Source organism: Larimichthys crocea, chromosome XI, assembly GCF_000972845.2.
Source record: "Larimichthys crocea isolate SSNF chromosome XI, L_crocea_2.0, whole genome shotgun sequence".
Lineage (NCBI taxonomy): Eukaryota > Metazoa > Chordata > Actinopteri > Sciaenidae > Larimichthys > Larimichthys crocea.
In genome coordinates, this window is record NC_040021.1 from 17,944 (window position 1) to 34,436 (window position 16,493).

Sequence of the window (16,493 nt, forward strand, 5' to 3'; positions counted from 1 at the left end):
ACAGGGATAAGATATTAATGATATTTAAGGATAAAACTCTGGAAAAACAAAATAAAAATGCCACAACACGGAAACAGCACAAGAGGAAACAGCACTGCGAGGGATCTGATCCATCTGCATCTACAGGCGTAGATAAGGACAAAGTACCAGGACACAAACACTAAAAACACTATCTTCGACATTAGTTTTGTCTTTTTTTTTTTTTTTTAAATACGTAACGTATATGTGTACATATATGTCTACAACTGAAACTCAAAAGCAGTCACTACACAAAGACAATTACCTCCAAAAAAAGATAGGAAAGATAAGAAAAATAGTGAGATTAAGAAAAATATTTTGAGAACAGAGAAAAAAGTTTCCACTGAATGCATATATATATAACTGACATCATTTGGGTGAATTTTTGACCTTACTCTTCGTCAAAACTGTCTGCGATCGGCAGCCACTCCGTCTCGTTAATTATAAGAAAAACTGGCCTTGTCCTAATCCTAAAGAATAATACATACACATCCACTTTCAAGTCACTTCACAGGCTGCTGTACTGTACTGAAACCAAGGCTGCTGCTGCTGCTGCTGCTATGTACATACGTATATTTCGAATTGATTATGTAGTTGCTGCTTACACTATCTGGTATTGTGCAGTGGTGTGCAAAGCGCGGGTGGAGGGGAGCGACCTCTGCTGCCCTTCTCCGCCTAAAAAAGATCAAGTGCCTTTGCCCCCCGCCCCCATGATCCGACAAAGTGCCCTTTCTGGTCCCTCCTATAAGCGCACTTCTGATTGGCTTAAAGGAGGCGTCCAGCGACTCTGCAGGTTTTAGTCCATACACTTTACATAACCGCAAACCGTGCCGTGATTCACACTTTTTTTTTTTGTAGCATTCCAGTCCTACACGTGTTTCTATTCATTTCTGTAGATGTGCAAATTGATGACAGCTCAGTTACAGCATGATTAAGAAATGTCAAGTCATTTGTAGTTTGAATCGTGAAGCTTTAGAACATTGTTGTCTTTTAAACTTTGATGGTCGGATGAAACAAGACATTCAAAGATGCTACCTTACTATAATTATTATTTCCTGTTGGGATTTTTCATTATTTTCTTACATTTTACAATTAATCCAGAAACTTTGACCCACAAACATGTTTCATGCAACTCGAGGTTAAAAAACTGATTTTTCCTCGTGCACAGAAATGAATGGAAACCTGCCTGGAACAGCAGAAAAGTTAAAAACATCAAATCACAAGCGTAACTATACCCGATGTGCAGTTAAACAGCCTATAATATATATTAAAGGGCAAATATGAAAACTAAAACTTGAACCCAGGAGAGGTTTGTATCATCATCATCATACCTCAGCCTCAGAGTCTTTGCACACCACTTGTTTTTCTGGTTTTCTGTGTTGCGTGAAGTGTGCGTAAGCCTACAATATGTACAGGTACTACTCGGGAAATTAGAATATCGTTTTAAATTTGTTTTATTCAGGCAATTCAACATAAAAGGTGAAACCGATACATTTTATGGACTCATGACATGCAAAGTGAGATATTTCAAGCTTCTATGTGTTTCACTCATGACATGCAAAGTGAGATATTTCAAGCTTCTATGTGTTTCGATTTTTCTCATTAGGACTTCAGAAAACCTCAAATTCAAAAACTCAGAAAATTAGAATACTGTTAAAAGCTTCAATACTGTAGGCTCAAAGTGTCACACACTAATCAGGTAAGTAATCCAAAACACCTGCAAAAGGGTCCTGAGCCTTTAAAAAAATATGTGTGTTTGGTTTAGAAGAATTCACAATCATGGGGAAGACTGCTGATCTGACAGCTGTGCAGAAAACCATCATTGACTCCCTGCACAAGGTGGGTAAGACACAAAGAAGCTGGGTGTTCTCAGAGTGCTGTCTCAAAGCACATTAATGGACAGTTAAGTGGAAGGCAGAAGTGTGGAAGAAAACCGGAGGGATGACCGCAGCCTGGAGAAGATGGTCAGAAAAGGGCCATTTAAAAAGTGTGGGGGGACATCATAATCGAGTGGACTCAGGCTGGAGTTGCTGCTTCAAGAGAAACGACACGCAGGCGGATGCTGGACAGGGGCTTCAAATGTCGAATTTCTGTTGTCAAGCCGCTCCTCACGAGCAAGCTGGGCTAGAGAAAAGAAAGAATGGACTGTTGCCCAGTGGTCCAAAGTCCTCTTTTCTGATGAGAGCAAGTTTTGCATCTCATTTAGCAACAAAGGTCCCAGAGTCTGGGGGAAGACCGGAGAGGCGCAAAATGTTAGATGCATGAAGTCCAGTGTTAAGTTTCTCCAGTCTGTGATGACTTGGGGATCCATGTCAGCTGCTGGTGTTGGTCCTCTGTGCTTTATCAAGTCCAGCATAAAAGCAGCTATCTACCGGGACATTTTAGAGCACTTCATGCTTGCTTCAGCGGACCAGCTTTATGGGGATGCGGACTTCATCCTCCAGCAGGACTTGGCACCTGCCCACACAGCCAAAAGTACAAAATCCTGGTTCAACAACCATGGGATTACTGTTCTTGATCGGCTCGCAAACTCACCTGATCTGAACCCCATAGAAAATCTGTGGGGCATTGCCAAGAGAAAGATGAACGGGGAGAGACCAAACAATAAAGAAGAGCTCAAGGCCGCAATTAAGACATGTTGGTCTTCCATAACACCCGGTAGCATCCATGCCACGCCGGATTAAGGCAGTCATTCGTGCAAAAGGGGCCCCAACCAGGTACTAAGTACAGATGCAAGATTTTACTTTGAGAGGCCTGACATTTTTGTATTTAAAATCCTTTTTTTTTATTGATTTCAAGCAATATTCTAATTTTCTGAGTTTTTGAATTTGAGGTTTTGTGAAGCTGCAAGTCTTAATGAGCAAAATCAAAACAAATACAAGCTTGAAATATCTTTGCATGTCTATAAAGTGTCTATAAAATGTATTGGTTTCACCTTTTATGTTGAATTGCCTGTATAAAACGACTTTTACACGATGTTCTAATTTTCCGAGTAGTAGTAGTAGTAGATCACATGAACTTGTTACATGTGTGTAAGTCAGATCCTTCGTACAAACGATCGGTTTGGTGAATAAGGCTAGCTTTGTAACGCTGACTTAGCTTTTAGCTCAATGAAATAAATTGCACAATAAGAAAAAGACCCTGTATCACTCGAGCTACTTAACCTGACGGAGAGAGAGACAGAAACATGTTTTCAATAAATCAAACACAGATGAAGAGGAAAAAAACAAACATTATTCAACTTACAGTAGAGTACATGTGTGGTATGTTTATTACTGTGCCTGTGAGGTGGACACAAAAAAATAAAAACCTGGTAGATGGAGGAAGAAAATAAAAAATAAATGAGAGAGGAGAAACAAAGCAGTATTGATATGTAAGTGTCCCGTCGATTTGGATTAAATAACATGGGGGGGGGGTTTGATAAAAGCGAAAAGGACCACTGACGATTAATAACAGAAAAATAAACTAATTAAAAGAACTAAAATACCAATATAATGTCATCAGAGTTGACTCAGACTGATCTAGTAAATCACTTTCTGTTGTGAGAAACTGTCTCCTGAATGAACAAGCGGCGCTACGTTGTCTGAACAGAGCGAATGATGATGTGCGACAGGTGGCCGGGAAAAAGGCTTGAGCAGAGCTGGGTATCGTTTCTGACGAAGTTAAATATCGTTTTTACTCGTGTTTGACGTCCTCAGCTAGCACTGTCTGATTGTGGGGACTGTATCTGTATCAAAAAAAGCTGCAGTCTTACAGCTGATTGCATGTGGTTACAATGTGATGAAGGAGCGAAGACAAAAATCACTGCTCCAACTCATCAACGTTATAACAACGACATGATTAAAAGGTCACATGTTTCTGGGGGAATGGATGAGCAAGATCAGAGCATGTTCTGTAAAGAAAAAAAGTTTGAATGGCCTCAATTCAGAACCACATCGTGATACCCAGCTCTTGACTCTTAAGGCTTAGAAAAGTGGGCTGGGTCTAATTGCTGGTCGGATACATGAGGTGTTAAAGTGTAGGTAGTATAATTTCCTCTCCGATGACCTAACTGGGAACTGAGCTGCATAGAGTTCACATCAGTGTGAAGGTCTGTCACAGATAGCAGGTCTGGATAAGACACAGGTTGTAGGTTTGAATCCCATAGCCTGTATGTAGCTTGGTTGTGGATTCCCACCTTGCTGAGCCTTAGCAAGAAGGTCAAGGTGTCTGGCTGTGAATGTTTGGGCCTTTAAGGCAGGTTGTGTGTTCGAATCCCATGTCACCCCTTTTTACACCAAAGACCCCGACCTGTGTTTGAACACACTGACCTGTGAGAGACGTTTACATCAAACCTGATGACCAGCGATAAATCCCAGTGTCAAGACTTTTTTTTTTTTTTTTGACGCAGGTCAGACAAAGTGTTCCATCCCGCGTTGACCTTTTTTCACCAAGCAACCCGAGTTATCTTATATGTGTGGGTCGTCTACGTATGTGGCTCAATGCGTGGCAGCTTTTGGACACCGGTGGTCAACCTGCATGGGATTTTGAGTCGAGAGCTTGGGGGAGAAAAAAGGGTGTAAAGTGGCTTGACCCTGATGTCGTAGCTTGTTTAGATGGTCTAGGTACAGAGCTATGTGGAGACAGGGGACAGAGTGTGGGGCTGAGCCAAATAAGCTAAATAAGGCAGGATGTGGTTATGAATACCATTCCCTATAGGTAGCTTAGACTCGGGGCTCTTAGAAGGCCCAGAGGTACAAAGGTAAAGAGGCTTATGTCCCGGGCTGGGAGTAAGTCTGGGTCTATGGCGGCGGGGTGGGGGGTTGAATCTGGGGCTTTAGGTGGCCTGGTCTAGGGCTCTCAGCAGGTCACAGCCCTGGAGGAGGTGCAGGTTACCCTGCAGCGGGACGTTGACCTCGCAGTCGTAACGGGTCAACTCCGGCAGACAGGATGACTCAAACGAAGGGCCCAGCAGACGACTGGCTATGCCTGGGGAAAACAGAAACGGGTGTAAAAATGGAAAATGTGTCAATAATTTATTATTAATTTATTAATTAAAGCAACTTGTTTCAAGAAAGAAACAAAACTTGAAGATGACTTGCTTTGGGAACAGACTGAAATACAGATTTATTCTCTTATATTAACAAAATACAACTTTAAAGAAACAGGAAGGGCGGTGCTGTTTGCCGTTTGCTACTTAGCAATCTGTCCATCTAGAAAGACTTTAATGAAGTGTGACTTTATTTCCTGTTCCTGCTCGACCCCGGTCCTGTCCAGCTGCTGAGCCTGGTCCTGTTGCCTGCTAACGGCAGATTCGGCCCTCAGACTGTATCAAACAGGAAGCACTCCACGTCGGCGGCGTCAAAAAAGGTAAAGCGTTTCACTGGACGTAAAACATTTATACGCCCTCGAGTGCATCATATAACTCGAAAGTGACTCTATAAGTTTCCGTGCTACGAGCGCTTTGCTTGAGTTTTAAAAGCAGTTTAAAGTCAGGCGGGCTCACCCTCGGTCTTGTTTGAAGGCAGCATGTTATACTGGGAGTAGCTGCAGCTCTTTTGGGGAAAGGGTTTCTCATTCGCGCCGCCTATCCCGTTTCCTGGATACTGAGACTTCCTGTGTTGCTGCAGGGAGCTGAGACACGAGGACATGCCGCCTGGCATCATCCGCCCCATCCCCAACTCTGTGACACAAAGATTACAGGTACAGTTTGTTGGGTGGAAGCGATATTAATGTGACAAACACACACACACACACACAAGAGGGAGCTCATACCTGCCAGTGATCCTGCACTGAGGGAGCGATCCATGGCAACGCAACTGTCCTCCCTCATCTTCTTCCAGATGATATCTGACGGCTTATTTTCATCCTGAAACACAATCACATGGTGACTCGACTGAGCTGCTAGGCCACAAAACAAAGTGAATTTCCCAACAAACTCAAGGCACACAGCTTTGTTAAAGTATAAATCCTTAAAAAAAATAAGATGTATATAGATATAGGTCACCTCCTCAGGGTTTAATCACGCAGCCACGATTACAGTTTTACAAACCCGCTTCTCTGTGGACAGTATTTAGCCTCGGATCCAAGTAAATGTAAAGCCAATTCTTGGCTCAACTTACCTATGTAGAATATTTAGAACATGAACCGGAAAAATAACCAAATCTGAGCAAGTTAACAAAATCTGGTGAGCGGACGGAGCAGCGCCGTGACGGAGACAATACTTTTTGTTTTTCAGAGAGACTCACCACAGACATCTGGGTGAAGGAGCGCTTGATTCTGCTGGACATGGCCACTCTGGCTTGACTCATGTCTCTGTAGGCTTGTACAAAGTTGTCGATGGATCTGCACACACACACATGAATATGTGAAAAACTGAAAACATTTTGAAACCTTCTCTCGTGCATTATTGTTTGCGTTTAAAATGGGAAAGTAAGGCCGTCACCTCTGTTTCTGCACGAGATGCGACATGTTCTGTTGGCAGGACAGACGCTCCTCTCCTGACAAGGCGTCCATCAGGTAGGCCTTTGCGGCTCGTGGTTGTTGTTGGTAGGTTAACAGAGGGTCCGGTGGCCACTGAAGATTCTGCCTGCCACCCATGGAGGACAGAGGGGTGCTGGCCGGAGCCTGGTACGGGGGATTCTGCATGTGCCCCATCATGCACGAGCCTGCACGGGGGTCCACGGTCTCCTGGCCGCTGCTTCTCTTCTCCCTTGCCGCCCAGGATCTGGCCGGCTGGTGCTGGTAGTGACCATGAGGAGGGGAGGACAGGGGCTGGAAGAGGCTGGCGATGTCGCTGAAGCTCTCGTGTTTTTGGGCGAGGCTGCTGTTGCTCCCCATGGATCCTGCCGGACCACCCTCCAGGGGCTCTGACTCTGGGATGATGGGATTTAGCTGGAAGTCCTCGCCATCCATCGGGATGTAAGGAGCCAAAGTCTCCAGGTCTAAGTCACTCAAGTCCCTCTGGGAAAAGTTAAGGATGACAGGGTTTGTTAGAAATGTAAACACAGTTATGTAGAAAGACAGCAGAAGTTCAGAGAGGGAACTATTACACTGCGCAGAGTAAAAAAATGTTACTAATAACTGATTTATATCTACAAAATGTCTTCTACATGGGAAAAAAATTGCCTATGGTAAATTTAGCTTTTCCCAGTAAACAAGGCTTCAAAAGACAAATGAATGCATGAATAACAGAGGGGAAGTCGGTGCACACACACCTCAGTGTTTGCAGGACTGTTGCCCTCTGTGTCCAGAGCAAACAGCTTCTCGGTCAGCTCCACCTTCAGGTCACTCTCCACGGAGCTGTAGTAATCACCTGGGCTGCTTGGCTGCAAGGGTGAGAGCCAGAGAGGGGAGGATGGGAGAGCAGAGAAAGGACAAAATGTAAGAAAGAAGCGAGTGTAAAAAAAAGAAACAGATGAGCTTTGACAAAGGCACCATTCACTGCTATGAGCCCTGCTCCTTCCAAATATCCACCCCCGTTGTTCTCACACACACTGCCCACAGTTAGTGACCTTCAACCCTCCTCAGGCCTCTCTGAACCCGGAGAGAACAAACTATGAAGCGACCAGTCGCTCACTCGCTAACTAATTACTCCTTTCAATTTAACACTCAGCCTGTGAAAGCCGCCCTCCCTCCTGGTCCTCACCGTGGAGCAGCTGCTGAGGCTCGAAGTGGGGCTCCCCGTCGGCGGGTTCTGCTGCACGGTGAAAGTACTGTCCATTTTAGCCAAGTCCCTCGGAACCGGAGCCGGGTTTTTGCCTGACGCTGGAGAGGCGGTCTTGTGGCTCTCGTTGGCCCAGGACGGAGGTCCCGGAGGGGGCATAGCTGCGGCAGACACCTGCTGGGTGTATCCTGCTGGCTGCTGTGGCTCCTCGAATGGAGGGCGACCTGCGTGAACGAAAGAGAAATTCAGTCAGATGAAAAGTTTGACATCGGATCCCAGTTTTTATGCATTTAACTGCAGATTTTAAGATTTTAAAGCTATTGGTTCAAATCAATATTAAAGTTCTGTTGGAATGTAATTACACTAGCTGTCACATTGCTCACAAAAACAGACCACAAATGAACTCGGAAGGCGACGGCAGTCGGTACAGACCGAAGTCCAGGGAGATGATGGTGTCTCCAGGTGTTGGCGCCAGCTGGGCGAGATCCTCGGGCTCCTCTTTGAGTTTGGTGAAGAGGGCATCTCCCGGCTCTCCGGCCACTCCCGCACCTCCAGCCGTGAAGAAGCTGCTCATGTGGCGTGGCTTGAACAGGGACTCCGTCTGCTCCAGGGAGAAAATCATCGACTTCTCCTCGATGTCGCTGCAGTACGAGAGCGGGAGAGCAGAGTGAGTTTGCGTGGATCCAGAACCCCATATTGAGCTTCCCGTGTGAGCATGTAGGGTTAAATTTTGACATCTGTTCACTACAATGACCGCGCTCACCTGAGGACGTAGTTTATGCACACGATGCACTGCGGCTGGGAGTTGCGGCTGTTATAAATAACAGTTCCTTGGGTTTCTACCCAGACAAAGCCTCCGTTCTTAGCCAGCATACGATACTGACCGCTCACCGCCTGACCCTTGGTACACACTGCAGAGAGAGAGAGAGAGTCCATTATCATACTCAGCATGTCAGTGATGATGGATTTATGTTGCGGAAAAGATCTTTTATGACTGTAACGAGGCTCACACCGCTTCAGAAACACCATCACGTCATATCTTGAACACAGAATCTCTCATATTCACACATCCTACAGGTTAGGTCAGTAGTGGTTCAGAGTTCAGACACTTTTAAAGAATAAAGTCAAACATACGGTGCAAAACAATTAAGAGAACTCCTGTGAGGTTTATATAACACGCTTTATGACTCATGAGTGACTCATGCGTGTTGGATAATCTCCTCAGAAGGAAACTAACAGGACACATACTTGCCAACCCTCCTAATTTTCCCAGGAGATTCAGGCTTTTGATTCAGTTTCCTCCCAGGGTCACAATTCCCACATATTTATCCTGATCTTCAAACCTTTCTTTCTCTTTACGGTATCCCTTTATCTTTCCATCCAGACAACAATACAGTGACACAAAGGAGGTTTGGTTAAGCTTTGTCCTTAAATAAAAAACTTAAATTTCAAACAGCACAGGATCAAGAACTGTTGTCTCTCATGGACAGTTTGAATAAATGCGTCAGACACTTGCTGCTGTTATTTTGTTATTTTCATTTGTCAAAGTTTCTGAAACTTTAATCTTTTTCTGGAGTAGCACCCCAGTAATTAGTTTTTTAAATGTATATATAATATTTATTTCTTCTAACTTCATTATCCCATTTTTGAGGTTTTAACGTTGACAAGTACGACCCAACGTGAGAAAGTACACGACATGTCAGATATAATAACGACAGATGTACCGAGCAGACAGTATGAGCTCTATTTTACGTATTAAATTTGTATTTTGATATCTAATTATTCATTAAACATGTATTTATCTTGTGTGTGAGACTGCGAATCAATCAAACATCGGTTAGCACTGGAAAGTGGGATGTTTGACTTTGAGCTGAGAAGGAGATGTGCTGGCTACGCTCCAAAGTTCAGTACTGGCGTGGGAAAGGAGCAGGACTGCGGTCAGAGAGTGTACAGAAGGACAGAAACTGTGTGTGTGTGTGTGTGTGTGTGTGTGTGTGTGTGTGTCGGGAGGAAGCTCACAGCGACATTACATGTAGCAGAAAACGCTGTTAGCATGTGCTGATCAAAAGGCTGGTCACGTTGTCCGTGAGAGCTGGTCATCTGTGTGTGTGTGTGTGTGTGTGTGTGTGTGTGTGTGTGTGTGTGTCATAGATAGAGAGCCTTTTATCTCAGCAGATTTCAGTCGACTACAGAACGCGGACACAGTATATATGCTCATATGTGACTTATCATGAGTCAGATAAACGAGTTTTAATGTTTAGATATTTTATACACTGTCCATATTTCTGTTATTAATGTCCCTCATGGTTTAGAGTGAGTGTAACATTAATTTCTTCTTCTTTGTGTTCCTGCATGCTTATAAATGATCTCACTGTCATGTCTTATATTCTGTTTCCAGGCTGATGTGGTAACATCTGCTTCTTGGCTTATTCTGAGCCCATTAACAGCAATGTGTTATCAATGCGCTCTGTCTCTGTTAAACAAACCGACATGATTTATTTCTTGTTTTACGAAGAATTAGTCTTAAAGGCCAAATCTGAAATCACATCATTTAAGCTCATAAGTTAGAATAAAAACAATATCAATACTAAAAATCAGCGCGCGCTGACAGACTCTGTAGCACGAGCATCCAAAAAAACAAAACAATCTATCAATTGTTTTATTCTTTTTAAATTCCTGCATGGCTGTTTGTGATAAGATAGTGTTTAATAATGATACATTACAAGTTTGGCAGCGAAATTAAATATATAGGAGAAAAAAAACATCTTTTCGAATGACTCCCACTTTCTTCTCCATCGTTTGGTGCAAGTTTGTTGCAGCTGCAATAATACAACAAGACAACAGAAGCTGCAGTCCTTCACTTTTTCTTCTTGTAAATGTAGTTTTGTCTTGTAAATAGTGACCCTGTGACAGTCTTCTAAGTTTTTCCAGTGTTTGGTCGGCATTCAGATAAAGTCGTTCTGATTCTAAAAGAATCTTATTGGTTATAGAAAACCAGTGTACATGAAAACACGCACACACACACACACACACACACACACACACACTCACACACACACACATTTAGGGTCTAAATTACCACTTTTCCTCTTGTGCTGTCACTGCTGCTCAGAGCTCCTAATGATATCGTACTGTCAGTGGAGAGAAAAGCCATGACACTTCAGAGCCTTGTTAGTGCACACACACACACACACACACACACACACACACACACACAGTGTCATTAAAATGTAATAGAGGCCACCTGGTCTCCTGTCCGCTGTGTTTGTGGCAGCAGATGAGCAAACCTCGTCAGGCCATCAGTGGCTATACTTAATTTAATAAAGACGACATCTTAATACCATGCTCCTGCTCCGCACACACAGAGAAACGCACACACACACCGACAGACACAAATGTGTTACGACACAGGAAGAAAAAAGAGAAAACTTTGGAAACTTTGCCATGTTTGTGTTTGACGTCACAACTACAGGACTGTAATCTTTGTTAACATGGTACATTTACATTTACATTTACATCTTATTTATGCCAATGCATTCATGTCTCTAGGAGAGGTGGGCTGACATTTCCTGCACGGCTCTGGGATTTTAAAATCACTTGCACTCCAAAACTATCTTCTGCTCTTCCGCGGGATGAGCTGCTAATCTTATCTGCGCTGTGTGAAATTTGAGTTTTGTGTGAAAATGGAAGAAGGTAAATATTTGGATATGAATGTAGAATCATCTGTGGTCAGAGATTCTGGCACTGGAAATGTTCTGGTTCTGTTTGTAGCACTGACCGATCACGTGTGAGTGGACTTCGGTTGATTTAGCTCGTTGTTAACTTTTTTATCTGTATCCACATTTATCCATTACCCATGTTTCCCCAGATATATCCGCTAGCTGCACCGGAAGCCCTGAAACACTGGCAGCTGTGTTAAATCGTTGTGAGGGGACAGCAGATGGAGTTCCCAGATTGAGTTTGTGATAATCTGACAGACAGAAACACGTTAACGTTGACATATAGACCTATGGGAACTAATGCGACGATGTAAAAACACAAACACTTAAAGCCACCAGGAGAGCGGGGCCCTGGAGCAGCTCCTGAAATGGAAGAGGCAGAGCTCAGTCCACCTGACAGCGGCCCGTCTTTTCTGTTTGGCGAATACTGTAAGTGCGTCATGTGTGCTTACAGTTGTGGTGGCTCTTGGTGACACTGTCCGAGTCCAAGGCGTGGTAAAAGTCGTAGATGGAGCGACCCAGCAGATCCTCAGGAGTGTAACCCATCAACTCCGTTACCCTGTAACACACAAACACGCACGCACACTTTTAATGAGGCACAGGATTTGTTTAATTTGATTTATTTCAACTTATTTCAGTCCCTTCTCACATGAAACACTCAATAAGACAAATCCTGCTCTCTGCCCTGAACTGCTGCACTTCAAAAGGCCTCACAGATGATTTGGAAATCAAACAGAGAGGCGAACACTCGTCCAAAAATAAGAATTATTCACATTCTCTGTCCCTGCTAGCTCCCTTCGTTTCTAGGAACGCCTAATCTCTCTCCGCCTCTCTCACCACGAGTTCACTCAGCTAATGAGGATTACATTGCTGGCTTTGAGTCACCTCATTTAAAAATCCTCTTTCTGCCACTTTTATTTCTCTCCAGCTCTTTTATCCCAGTAAATACCTCAATATACGTTTTCAGGCAGATTACAGTAATCTGATTACAAAAAAAAAGGGGGGCGTTCAGGTGCAGTTAGCATCACTTGGAGTGCTTTATTCACTCTGTTAGTTTGGTTTAACGGAGTCTCTGATAAAACAAGCTGTGCTGTGAGAACATAATCCAAACCAACAACAGGAAATGACCCCCTAAACACAAGGATTTATGGGTACAAGGAGACCAGAGAGGGTAAACTGGGACGAAGAATGACGACAATACTGTTCTCTTTAGAATAAGTTGTTTGTGAGTATGTGGCTGTTATGTATGAGAAGGCAGAAAGAAAAATAAAAAAACAAATAGCCCTAAAACTGTTGCCAATAGCTGTTTCATTTACAAGAACAAACACAGCACAGCTACATGAGAAAAAAAAAGAAATAGCACAATTTCTACGTAAGAGTCACCCCGACCCGGTCGGTCCTTCCTGTCGACTCTTTGATGAACTCTCCGCTCTGCCTGCGCAGTGAGAGCCGATAAGTCTTGTTGTTATCTACACTAAGCGTGTTATGAAATTTCAAGCAGCCCACATCGTCACAAATTGGAAGATATTTTCTCATAAGTTGCAAAAAACATTTCTGTCATTTGTTATGTAGAAAGGTCAGTGTCCTCCCGATAAACTTTTGCAACTTTATATGAGAAAAGATCAAATTGTGCAAACGTTGCCGCGGTCTGGTCGGTCCTCCCTACTGTCCCCCAGAAAACGGCATCTGTCTGGGCAAAGGGAGCCGTAAAAGAAAATATAAATGTAATGATGTGTATTTGCAGTTCCAGCTACTGATGCCAACTTAAACTACCGACCATACAAAGCTCAGGACTTTATTTTTTGTGTGTTTTGATACACTTTAGTTGAGCTATCCGTCTGAAATTCTTACTATTTAATCTTGCTTCATATTTCTTATTTCCTGACTTAATTGCCTGAAGATGACTGAAGGCATACATCAAACAAGGAACGTTTCTGAATCTACATTTGTTTTCATTTGCTGCTCGAACCCTGGAAACACAACAGTGAATCGAGTTACGATAAGAACCCGCTGATCAGATTCATTTTCCGTGATTAATGACATTTTTTTTTTTTTACTCTCACAGCCTTTCTGACAAATGTGAACGGCTTCCCAGTTATCCCCATCATCCATCATGCTGTTGCTTTCACATTCCCAGACCAGAATTCCAGAGATTTTTGTAAAGGAAAAATAAATTTAAAAAAGTGAATGGTGAAGATAAACTGTGAGTTATGGAGTTACAGCGGGATGAAGATTAACAGTCATGTTGGATTTGTTGTGAGAATGACTGGGAGAAATAAGAGAGGGAGGGAGAGGTCTGGTGTTGCAGAGAGTCTTGTTCTAAGATTACGTTACATAACACCGATAGAGGCCGAGGGAGGGAGGCCAGAGAAAATGAAAGAGAGGAGAGAGGAGGAGACAGAATTAGGTGAAAACAGGTGCAGTGAAAAGGAGATGCTCAGGGAGAAAGTGAATTATGGACAAGAGCAAAGAAAGGAAAAGGTCGGATAATTGGAAGATAGAATACAGGGAGGGAGAGGAGGAGAAGAGAGGAGGTGAAGAGGAGAGGAGAGCTGCTGTGAAAAAAAAACAGACTGGCAGCAACTAAAATAGCAGCAAATTATAATAATGATGATTAGGATGATGGTGATTGCCGGCTGAAGAGCCCCCAATACACACACGTGACCTTTTCCTCCCTCCACGCTGCTTTCAACTCTTTTTCTCATTAATCAAATTTTTTCCTCCCTCACGGGAGAGACTTTCTTTTCTCCGTTTTTTAAAAGAAAATGTTAATTTTGTTGCTCAGCTCTTCTTTTATGAAGCTTCTGTTTGTCAATTTTCCACCGTTTTATGTTCAACACAGACAGCTGATGTTCTGTTATTCAGTCTCGGTCACCCATCAAATCCTTTAATGCTCGTCTTTCATGTTTCTCCTATTTCGAGATCTCCACAGATCAAAAACACTCCGGCCTGTTTGTATTTCGTTAAACCAGTCGCAGTCGTCTTGGCTTGTCTAGGTTGAGGGTAATCTCACATTTTCAGTGCGTAGGTTGCTAGTTCAGATCTTGTTGTTTCCCCGTAGTGACGTGGATTTCGAAAACGGTAACCAGTAGTCAGATTGCGGAAGCAGCCAGGCAGACTACTTCCTGTGAGGCAGACTTGAACCTGTCCTACAAGACCCCATCGGTTTGTGTAAAGCTAAGAGGATGGACTTGAACTCCTGGATGATAAGTGAGAAGTCTTCCTCGCTCCCTCTCTTGTTTTGTCTTTTCCTTTCCCTACTCGACCACTCCCGCTGCCAGACATGAGCTAAACAAACGTTTTGTCCCTTCTCCTAATGAGTCTAAGTCCCCGCTGAGCCAGGAGGGCGACAATAAACTCATTTGCGTAATTGGGGAGAAGATTTGGGCGAGCTATTAAACTGCACCGAAAAAAAAAGGAGGAAAAAGGAAAATGGGTCGTTGTTTTGCAGCGCCGTCACGCACAGACGTGTGTGTGCGAAATACACAAACGCACATTCACTTTCCTGCAAAAGGAACCTTTGTCCCGCATGAGCAACCTGATAAGATTACAGGTCTGCGAGCATGCGCTTGTGTAACTCAAATCTGTGTGTGTGTGTGTGTGTGTCGTCACCGCCTCGTGCCAGTGAGAGAAAAATATTTAGGTGCAAACGAACCGGTTCTTTGGCTCCGGAGTGGCTGCTGTGCATGTAACGGAGTTTAACGGGGACAAATCACTTCACCTGTAACATCCGTCGCCATAGCAACACGAGCACAACACCTCCGGCGCGGCTTTCAGGCAGCGGCGTCAAAGGCACAGCGTTCGACGTACTGGAATGTGTGTGTGTGTGTGTGTGTGTGTGTGTGTGTGTGTGTGTTTGCAGGCTTGTCCTCACGTGTATCCGCGTTCACCGCAGTCTGACAATGTCGTGACATCGTCTTATAATTTTAGTATTTATGCTTCATTCTCTGGATTACATTTCCCACTGACGTCCCTGCCAAGTCAAACTGATTCTGTCAACACACTGCAATCAGTCAGAATGTGTGTGTGTGTGTGTGTGCTGTACTTTAAGGACTGTGTTTTAACTGGCAGCGGTGGAGAGGCCGTTCTATTGAACTCTACTGAACTCTACTGGGGTTCTTTAGAGGCTCACTGAGAGCAGTTACTCTTTCTCTGTGAAGCCGTGGTACATTTCTCTGGTTCCTGGCTCTAAAATGTGATGTTTTTTTTAGATTTTCTGTGTTTGTTTCACGGCTGCAGATTGATTTTTTTCATTCTTTATAAGGAAAAACAACAGAATTAAGTTCTGACTGACATTTTGTGGAACTTTGACATTTTACAGAGTAACTGATTCATCAATAGCGAAAATAATAATCTGTTTCTAATCATAAATCCTCTGTGACTTACATCTATGAGCATTTAACCGATGCTTTTATTAAAAGGGAAACAATCAAGGTACAGCGTGACAGGGATGTTAGTGCAGCAGTAAGTTGTAGAGGGGGGTGGATTTATCACGTCCAGTTGTTGGTAGTGTTGTCGAGGAGGTCCTCTCTGGAGAGCTGGAGGTCTTCAGGAGGTTTGTGAAGGTAGAGAGGGACGCCCTGATCTGGTAGGAACTGGTAGGACGTTCAACCAACGGGGGAACGACAGACGAGAAAGGTTTGGATCGCCCTGAGCGCACGGGTGGAGGTGGAGTTTACTGGCTTCATGGTGAAGCTCATTCACTCTGTAACGTGAGCACGCCTTACCTCTCGTCACAGTAGGTGAACTTCATGTCCATGCTGTGTCTGCTCAGGAAGGTCTTGCTGTCCATCGGCGTGTCGATGTTGGACGGGTGTGGGATGGGTTCGCACATCAGGACAGCGCAGGTGAGCGGGGGCTCTTTGAAGCCGCACAGCCCTCGCGGAGGGCAGCTGTCGTACATCTTCAGCTGTCCGGTGCAGTGCAGCACCTAGAAAAGTCACGTAGAGTGGATGTTTGCATGACAACAAACCATTTCCATCTTGTTTTTGTCCTAAATATATATATTTATTTTAGGTTTACTTAATGTTCTTTTTACTTTTTAATTGGGAAGCACAACAAAGAAACTCGAAGCGCTGAGAGATTATTAACAGGATATGGAAGGAGAAAAA

At 43.8% G+C, this 16,493-nt stretch overlaps 1 protein-coding gene across 2 annotated transcripts in view; it reads right to left on the reverse strand.

The window, feature by feature from the left end:
- Nucleotides 1-3,328: 3,328 nt before the first annotated feature.
- epas1b (endothelial PAS domain protein 1b) overlaps nucleotides 3,329-16,493 on the reverse strand; it is a 50,237-nt gene continuing 37,072 nt past the window's right edge. For both annotated transcript variants that reach the window (XM_027284422.1, XM_019260893.2), the window contains exons 6-16: nucleotides 16,110-16,312; nucleotides 11,835-11,941; nucleotides 8,427-8,574; nucleotides 8,096-8,304; nucleotides 7,646-7,887; nucleotides 7,215-7,325; nucleotides 6,443-6,960; nucleotides 6,246-6,342; nucleotides 5,773-5,866; nucleotides 5,504-5,680; nucleotides 3,329-4,986 (exon numbers count right to left, since the gene is read on the reverse strand). In XM_027284422.1, the coding sequence (XP_027140223.1) occupies nucleotides 4,835-4,986; nucleotides 5,504-5,680; nucleotides 5,773-5,866; nucleotides 6,246-6,342; nucleotides 6,443-6,960; nucleotides 7,215-7,325; nucleotides 7,646-7,887; nucleotides 8,096-8,304; nucleotides 8,427-8,574; nucleotides 11,835-11,941; nucleotides 16,110-16,312 (2,058 nt within the window). In that variant the 3' untranslated portion in view covers nucleotides 3,329-4,834. The remainder of the gene's footprint in view (nucleotides 4,987-5,503; nucleotides 5,681-5,772; nucleotides 5,867-6,245; nucleotides 6,343-6,442; nucleotides 6,961-7,214; nucleotides 7,326-7,645; nucleotides 7,888-8,095; nucleotides 8,305-8,426; nucleotides 8,575-11,834; nucleotides 11,942-16,109; nucleotides 16,313-16,493) is intronic.